General features: G+C 40.3%; 1 protein-coding gene across 1 annotated transcript in view; it reads right to left on the bottom strand.

The window, feature by feature from the left end:
• LOC309575335 (adhesion G protein-coupled receptor A3-like) overlaps positions 1-4,175 on the bottom strand; it is a gene marked incomplete at its 5' end in the record, with an annotated part of 260,286 nt that extends 256,111 nt beyond the window's left edge. Inside the window, one exon of the mRNA XM_082285708.1 lies at positions 3,955-4,175. Coding sequence (XP_082141834.1) covers positions 3,955-4,175 — 221 coding nt within the window. The remainder of the gene's footprint in view (positions 1-3,954) is intronic.
• Between the last annotated feature and the right edge of the window lie 5,749 nt (positions 4,176-9,924).

Consider the following 9,924-nt stretch of genomic DNA (forward strand, 5'->3'; position numbering starts at 1 on the left):
AGAAGAAAGGCATAGACATAGAAAGTACTAAGAATCCTATATGATAAAGAATTGCTATAAGCCATACACTACCATAAATTTTCTTCATTTCTATTATGACCGTTTAAAATTACACCTTTCCATAGGTGTATCTGTGGGTAACATTTGTAAAAATATCAATCTTCAGTACACTTGTTGTATTTTCTTTTGAATTGAGGGAGGAAAAAAAATAAATGATGCTACTATTAGAAACTGATGGCATTTATAACTTCAAAGTATATTCTGCCCGGTGATACCAAGACACATACTGAACTGAGAACTTCCAAGATTAAAAGGATAAAGTTTTTAACACCACTTGACAGGAAAGAAAAAAGTATATAAGTAACCTATCAATAGACTGTCCAGTAGAGAATCTAATCTGCTAATTCCTGAAATTTCAAACTGTAGAAGTTTCACATTGAAAAAAGCAGCAAAAAAATTTCTCCACATAACCCAAATTTCAGCAATTCAGTCAAAAAGTTTAACAACTAATTTTTCTGTCAATATAGAAGAGAAAGAAGATTGCAAATAGTCTTATTCCCTAGAGTTACACTTTAACAACCCAATCACAATGATGAAAACAAAAGTAAAATATTGGTTTGATACAAGAATTCTCAAGTATTCAGCCACAGAGTCTAAAATGAGAAAACTACATTATCCTGAAGTGATATGATGACTCCTTTTTGGGTCTACACTTCAGTGCCTACTGAGAGTGAAATGGCACGAGTAGATCCCATAAATTAGTGATTCAACAGCTGTATTCTTCATGGAAAAAAAAAAAAGTAATTCCCTTTCTCCACCCCATCCCAAAATACAAAGCACAGAGATGCATGTTGCAAATCCATAAGGACTAGAAACCCTTTTAACAAGATACATGAAAACACTTTGTGAAGCTGCAGCTAAGTTTTTTCTTTTGATCCACATCAAGCTCATGAATCCTGTTTCCAAAGCAATAGAATACTAAATAAAGACAGTGAAACAGAGTCCACAACAAGGGGTTTTTTTGTTTGTTTTGGGTTTTAATATAAAATAAAGAGGAGAGAGTAGTTGCTTTATCAGCTTATATTTTGATTATATTTCTAGTGTGATTGTTTATCATTGGGAGCATTCAGACAGTACTGAATAGCTCTAGTGTTCATACAGTTTCAAAGAAACTCTGCAGACTTCCCCACCTCATAAGCTGGAAAAAATTGGTCCAAACCTGTCAAGAATAAGCATTTCTTCAGTGACTTCACACTAGTTTGTAGTCACTGTGTGTGACTGTGTCAAAGGTATTTCTAGTAGCAATAGTTCAGTACATATATACCATAAGGAGCCTAAATTGTCAAACTCAGACAAGGTCCATGGTCACTTAGGTGAAAGAACATTAATTTGCTGATAAATAACATTACTGAGCATGTAAATGAAATGTTACACACCTACAGTATCATCTCTTAATGACTTAAGAGATAGAGCAGAGGTAATTCTCTTTCATCTCTGCAGAGCAGTCACCAGAGTTTGGTTTCAATCTTGCCTTCAAAAGATCATAGCACTAGGGAACCAGCATCCCTATATAATGAATAATCTGCCCCAACCACCCCAAAATGTTTATTACATTGGTTCATTACAGTGTTACTGCATCTGAACATATATTCTTTTATTCACCCCTATATTTCTTAATTGTTAAAGCTATCCAAAGAGTTATATTCCATATGTTATAGCTCTCTTTCTCTCTGTGGGCCCATAAAACTGAGTGGAAGCAGGCAGCATCTACCAGAATATTCTCTTTTGCCTGTGCCTCTTATGCAGCTACAAAAACAAATGTAAGAGCGCTAATACTTGAGCTCATTATCATTACTTTCTACAGCTGGCCAAATCCCACAAGTGTAACTTATTTCATAAAAACCAGTTTCTCCTGGAAAATCTCAGATATATTCAGTCAAATTTTCACCTATGTGTTCCAGCTACTGAAAACTACTAACACAGATTTTAACTTCTTTTCCTTTTTACCTTCAATATTTAGCTTTAAATTTACTTCTTGGGAAGAAAAAAAAAAAAAAAAAAAAAAAAAAAAACAAAACCACAAAAAACAACCCCCCCAAAAACCCACAAAATCAGGAGACTGTAAGAGGAAAGGGATAAGTTTAGGTGACATATGGTACTATACTTGTCCATGTGAAATACAAAAGAAAAATAAGAACTGTATCTTCTACATCAACTAAGGCCAGCTAATCAGCTCTCAGGTCAACAGATATTTGCAATTAAGTTTAAAAAAACTAACACAGTACCTTTCTAATGAGTTTTGATCAAGTGTTTCCTGAAATGGATGTGTTTAGGGTGATAGGATCAAGTTTGCTACTGGTGCCTTAAATCATATGTATAAGTGAGCAAATCCTCCCACCTACCACTTCAAACACACCACCTCCCCTGTTCACCATTTCTCACTTCTGTTTCCAATTCAGTTTCTTTTCACTGCAGTGAATACATACTTCTGTTGATCTCATGGTCAGCTGGATTCATCAACTGGTATTTAGCTCAGCAAAAGTTTCTTAAAAACCTAAGTATGACTGTGAATCAATGTTTAGGAGGAAAACCCTTTGTAGTCATGCTGAGTGTGAGAGTTTCTATAGATCTTTAACCAACAGGAAAAAGTAGTTCCTGCCTGCCCAAGACATCGACATTTTATAATTCTGGTGAGTACCACCTCTAACTACATAGCCAGTTATACAAACTAGAGAAGTAGCAGTGAACTTATCACCGAGGTTAAAACTTATGCTGGTAAATAATGCAATACACTACACCAGCCTATTGAAATTTAGTTGGAAGTGCAATTATTGTATCTTGTATAGAAGCAAGAGTGTCCTAAGTAAATAATCAGCATACGGATAATCAGCATCAAGTCACTCAACAGTTATAGCTAAGACTGAACTGGAGCATACATAGCACATCTGTACATTTACAAGCACAAGCTCCCCAGATGTTATAAATTACTATCTTTACCAGTTGCCTCCTGAAAGTGTTGACTTAAAGAAAATGCACTGAACAGTGGAGATGTTCACAGCAGGAATTGTCAACAGAACTAAATTCAACAGTAAAAGATCTGTTGATATGTGTATGATCTAAAGGGTAAATGTCACAGAGCTATTACTGCTTGGGTGCATTACAGGGACATTACTTTCAGCTGTACTTGAGGATACAGTCACAGAAAGTTCTACTACCTTACTAGCAACATACTATTTATTCAAGTTTAGCTATGTGCAACAGGCAACAAAATATCATAACCTAATTCCTAATTAAAAACAAACAAACAAACAAACAAACAAACAAAAAAAAACCAAACACCATACCCTGAGTCATTTTAAATTACCAGACAGCTCTGGATGGTATTGGAGATTTGGAAGTTTCATGGTTGTACAGAAACTCATGTTTAAAAAGAAGCCGTCAAATTCCGAACTTTATTTAGAGGAGATGAGAGAGAAAGGAAAACCAGTTAATGACACAGCAGTCCAGAAGGCAGTTCAGCATTACCGATACCATTCATTTATTGCCCGGACAGTGTGAGCCCGTCCCGTTGCTGGCTGAAAGGTACAACAGAGAGCTCCATCACTTCTGCTACCACTGACATTTCCCAAACCGCCGCCCGCAGCAGCGTGCAATTTACACCAGGGAAAGCCCAGCTCCACCGCTTCGACCCAAACGCTAACTGGAGCTTCCCAGCTGAGCACAGGGGGGGAAAAAAAAAAAAAAAAGAGAGAGAGAGAAAAGAAAAAAACAACCCCAAACTCTCACAGACTTTTTAAAAGCAGGGGCAGGGCTGCAGCGTCCACGGAGCGGTTCTGCCGGTTCCGGAGTGCCGGGCGCGGGGTCCCCTCGGGCCCCGCGTCTCCCCCGCGCCCCTCTCCCCCGGGGCACCCCCTGCCCGCGCCAGGTGCGCGCTGCCCCGCGGGCCGTACTCACAGGGACACGGTGCGGTTGGGCAGCACGGCGGGCTGCAAAGTTTCCACCAAGTCTCCGCCGGTGCAGACCACTTTGATGCGGAGGGCCGGGCGGCCGGGCCCCTTGGCGCGCTCGGCGGCGCAGAGGCAGCGGTCCACGATGAGGTCGGGGCAGTTCCTGCTGCCCCCGCACAGCCCCAGCGCGGCGGCCAGCAGGCAGAGGCGGGGGCACAGCCCGCGCATGCTGAGCCAGCGAGCGGGAGCCGCCGGCTGCCGCGCCGCGCATGGCACGCGCCCGTCCGCGCCGCTCCGCGGGCCCCTCCACGCCTCCTGCGCCCACCCCGCCCCGCCTCTCTCGCTGCGGCCGGCTCCGCTCCGAGGGACCCCCCCTTCCTCCTCCTCCTCCTCCTTTCTCCGAGGAGCCGCCGCTCCTTTCCTGCCGCAGCCCGTGCAGCCGCGGCGCTGGGCGGACCCCGCGGCGCTCAGCGAGCCCCCCCTGCGCCGCCTCCCGCCGCTCCCCCCGGGGTCCGGCAGCCGCAGCCCCGGAACGGCCGGAGCGCCGCTACCTGCGCTCGGTGCCCTGCGGCGCCGCCAGCCCTGTGCCGCCAGCGCTTTGGGGAAACCGGACAGATGCGCCACGGACGCGCTGCAGACCAAAGAGACGCGACCAGCCCAGGCACAGGGCAGAAAATCGCGAGCTGGAAAAACTGTGTGGGTCGGGAATCTAGTTTTGAAAATAGCCACCTTTGCTGCCGCTCTTGAGAAACCTGTGTGCTAAGTGCTGTTTGCACCTATGGCTATGGGAAAGGAGCTTCAGGACATGGGCAAGGGTCAATGTAGACCACGACAGGACAGTCCAGCCAGTGCCACCGGGAAGGGTCCGTGCAGTTAGCTGACTTCAGACACCTCAGATAATGCTGTGAACATGACCTAAATCAAAGGTTTGATCAGTAGTCAAAGACACGTCATCATCCAGGTCAACGAGCACGTTTCTTTCCGACTTGTATTTCTCTGTCATTTATGGCACACGGTGGCTTTGGAGCACTCTCAGCAGTATTTTGTGATCCGACTAGTAACTTCTAGGGTAGATTTTCAGCATCAACTGCAAGCTACCCTGTTGGGGGTTTTTTTTGCTGGAAGTGAACAAAAAAATTCCACATTGTAACAACAACTTCCATTTTTAATGGCCTTTTACTAAAAGAGCAGGTTCCTTGCCTTCACTTAGTCGATAGGGACTCTCAATGCACATTTTCATTGCAGGATCTAGGCCAAAATTAGTAATAGTCTGCCATAGCTATAAAGCTATTTTAAGAAATTACTTGGGTTTTTGTTTTATAAAATAATATTGTATTATAGCCCCTTAGGGAAGATTTGTCTTGCACATTTACAGTGCCTGTTATCACTGTGTTCTAATACCCAATTGAAGCCTTTAGGCACTATAGTATTAATAAGTGATAGGAGGGGTAGTGCCCTTGTGAAATTCAAGGCTACTAGGAACTTTTTCAGGAACAATCTTTTTCTGCACAGTTGTTGATTTAAAGAATCATAAATATTACAACCTCTGCTCTTTTATTTTTAAAAGCAAAGTTGTGTAAGGCTTACTGGCAGGCAGCAAAATGGATTGTATTTCATGAGACCACTCAACATTGCTATGGTGCATGATGTTATTTATCATAAAGAAACCCAATGTATTTAATTTTAAAAATGCTCTTCTAGCTTTAAAAAATCCTGTCTCATCCACACTGTTTTTGAAAGTGCAAGTGAGGAATACGCATTTATTGAGATGGTAGCATAGATTTCATACAGTGTTAACCTTGGTGATAAGAAATGGAATTTTTCAGTCAAACTCAACCATTAAACATATGCTAGCAGAATTTTAATGGTTTTTCCTACCTCACTGATACTGAAAGTTTTTTTTTTTTTAATACTGTTTCATTAGGGAATAAGAAGGTTTACAGTCACATTGAAGCCATCTATCAAATTCTAGAGTAAAGGTAGAAAAGGGATTATTCAAAACATTAGAGGCAAAAAATAGAAGGAAACTCCCCTCCACTTTCTAATCTATCTTCTTTTTTGCTTTATTACAAACTAAGACAAAAAGTTCAGCCATCTTCCCTTTTCTTCACTGACATCTACAAGTATCAAGAAAGTCAGAATTTTATGATGATTTAAAAGCACAGGTGATAGTTCCTGCCCTGAGATCTCACAGTCTAAACGATTACCTGAACTATTGAAAAAAAGGACCTGAGCACCTACAGAGCTCAGCTGCTTCAGTTGTCACCAGCCAGCACAGCAGAACGTTTGGTGCTGGCAGTAGCTAGTCATTTTCACAGACTGTGAAAGATACAACTTCCACCCACTCATGATATACAAACAACTAAATTTCCCATGCCTTGGGAAGGCATTACAACCCCAGATTCCCTTGTAAGAAGGGAAGAAAAAAAGTTGTGGCACTTTGATTTGAAAAGCAGCCAACATTGCACTGTGTTTGGGTTCCAAAGGTCCAGTTTTAGACAAACTGTGTGCCTACAGCTTGGGTGCCTTTGGACACTTACACAGCAGATACATGGGACAGGTCATGAGCTCCTTAGCTGGGTGTTGGTGTGTGCAAAGAGAGAATTACGAGTTTATTGTGAAGTCAAAGATACGTGGAGAATTTAGGTGTCCGTAATGTTAAATAGAACTGAGAGAAGTTTTTCTAATTCATATTTGAACTTAGACCCTTCAATTTTCTTAAATCTTTCTAAACCTAGCCCAAAGTTATTGCACACGTATATTGAAAGGACACACTTTAGGATATCTCTCCTTAAAATTTTCTCTCTTGGTTTGGTCAGAAGTCAGAACATGGTGTGTGCTGGTCTACTTTTTCACACAAAACCAGACACTGAATCTTAAGAAACGCTTGAGGAGTCCTAAAATGCCAAGTTCTGATTAGACGAAGTTCCTGGCTGATAGAAACAAGACCAGAGATTCACCTGAAACATGAAAAATTTTCTCATTTTAAATTTTATTTACAGTTAAATTCTTGCTTTAGTTATTCAATTAAATCATAGAACTGAGGGATACATTTTCTTAGATCAAGGAAGTAGAAAATTACTAAATATTCCTGTTTCCTTTACATTTTTAGTTCCAAGCATCAAAAGTCCTGAAGTGTTTTTAGTAGGTCTGACCATGTATCCACACACCATGACCTTACATACAGTACTTGAGACAAATTTTATCCTGTGACTAAATGTGTGTTAAAAGGGAATGTAAATTAATTTAGGAATATAATCCTAAAATGATATTAGCCTGAATGAATATGAACAACATTAAAAGGAATCAAAGATACAGGTGATTCACTGAACTACAGGTTTACATTTCATTTAGATCATGCTCCCAAGCACAAAATAGCAGCAGCACCTGCTTAACATCACAGGACATTACACAGCAATTAAGTAACAAGAATGTGTTATACAATAATAGGAAATATGGGGAGGCAGAATGTAAATAAGTGAATTTGAATTTTGTCAGGATTTCAAAATTGCATGTTAGTATTGGAACAAAACCATGGTAACTTGAATAACCACAAACAGGTTTTGGTCATGGCTTTTGTTTCATTTCTTATCCAGAAGTTGGCATCCTATCAGCCCTCTAATTCCTTGAATATTGACCCTTTATTGATAGTAGTAACACAATGCATCATTTACTTCATTTCCTCCATCACCTCAGTATCCCATTTCTATTCCATCATGACTGCATCACATGCTACTCATCACATCAGCATAGCACAAATGTCTGTAAGCTTTGCAATACAGTGATTAAAAAAACAAGCCTAGAAATTATTTTATCTAGAAAAAAGATATGTAAAGTAACTGGGAGAAAAACAATCCAGAGTGTGTTTCCTCTGGGGCACTTGGAATCCTGTAAAAAGATATTATTTTTAAGGTGATAGAGGAAAGAAAGCAGAATGGATAAAAATATGCAATACAACATTCATGTAGAAAGGACCGAAGAATTTTTACCTTCACACATGATGAACTAATAATACCTCAGTAATAGAGGTGGGATAATCCTGATCCATAAATAGTTTCATGTAAGGCACTGGTGATGCCAAAACATAGAGAATAAATCAACAAAAGCAAAGTTGTTCATATTCGTTACCAATCACTAGGATAACTGGATAAAACTGAGTGCAGAAACAGACTCTCAGCAAAACCACCCTGAAGTTATTTAACAGGCTGAGTAATCTTTTAAGGAAATATGGAAACTGAGTCCTTCAGGACTGGAGTAATTAGAGCAGGGAATCATAAACTGGGGGAACCATGCTGTGTTAGAAAGAACTGACAAAACAGAATTTCCATTTCTGCTATTCTGCATCAGTACAGGCAGAAACACCTCTGTACTGGTTTTATGTTAAGAAATTATAATGTAAGAAAACTTCAAATATCATTGCATTGCTTCCCTTCTGTTTAGATTTCTTCATCATATTCACATTTATGCATAATACCTGAAATCAACTTCAGTCCTCACAGGGCAACAGGTTTCCAAAAAGTTGCATTGAAATATTCATTGAAATAAGGAGGTCCTTGAAGTTAGAGACCTTGTATAAAGAAATGTGGCTTTATTTGCTCTGTAGCAGAGACCAATGTAAAATTCTGATCAAAACTGAGAATATTGCTCTGAAATCATAAACAAATAATAATATGCTCTCAGTGGGGAGTGGAATAATGATCACAAAAATATCAACAGGGAAATAAATTATATTTGAGGGGAAAAACTCAAGTGTTTGGTATTTCTCGATACTGAGCCAAGTTTTCTTCCAATGAATAGTTCAGAGTTATTGCCAAATAATACAAAGTCCCCTTCCCTCAGAAAACTCATACCTACAAGGGAGTATATGTCAGTGTAAATTTCTGATGACCACCACATACAACTCCAGATGTTGCCAAGTCCCTCAGCTACTTCAGAGAACATATTGAAATTGTTCAGGAATACTGTTAAAGGCACATATATTTTCATGTTTTAGCCTTCATCTCTTTGTGCTGTTTTATTTACTTGTGCAGTAGCAGAATAACAACACTTTTGCATGGTCAGCCAAAGGAGAAGCAGCTTTTTTTTTTAACTTTATACCTTCTGAGGTCTCACAAGGGACAAGGTTCAGACTGCAAAACTGCACTGACAATTGAAATGCTGTCCTGCAGAAGTCAGAGCAGAAAGTGCAGAGGGGATGGCAGCTGCCTTCTGTCCCACAGACCCAGGCATCTATTCCTGCAGGAATGCAGGGCTCTCAGGAGAGCCACCCTTCTTCTCTCACACGTGGTTCCAAGATACACTGGGAGGACATATTTTTGGATGTTGATGTACACATGCTAGTGCTTCACAGTGTTTTTCATTCCTGAGACACATGGGAATTCTGACTGATTTACCAGCATGCCTTGCATCAGAGTAGAAGCGAGAGAAAAAGGAAAAATGTAGCACCCTGAAAACGGACTATTTTTCAGGTAGATATTTCAAGTTTTATTTTCCTATCATAGAAAAATATTTTTTCTCTCTGTCATCTCCCTGCATTAAGAAGGTCAAATGAGTCTTTTCCACACTTTCCTGAATTTTGAAGATCTCTTAATACCCTCCTTTGTGCTTCTAGAGGTGGCAGATTAGACAGTCTCTTCATTACAGATGAGACAAAATGGTAAGTGGATATTCTAAAGTCAGAAGATGGAAAGGGTCAGATATAAACAGCAAAAGCAGCATGTGCTTGTGCCCATGACAGAGGGGTTGAAGTAAATGTTCTTTAAGGTCCCTTCCAACTATTCTATGATGGTGTGATTCTGTAATTTCATTAATGGACTTAAAACACACTTTCTAGTAGTCATTAATGGAGTTTAGGTTTGTGATGTGGTCAGATGATGATTTCTTCTGTCTGACAGAAGCTCTGGACATCACCTGGTCCAAATCTCAAATTAAAACAACTTCAAAAGTACATTTGGTTGCTCAGGGCTTGTCCAGTGGT

This window comes from Coloeus monedula (genome assembly GCF_965178545.1).
Source record: "Coloeus monedula genome assembly, chromosome: 8".
Classification (NCBI taxonomy): Eukaryota; Metazoa; Chordata; class Aves; order Passeriformes; family Corvidae; genus Coloeus; species Coloeus monedula.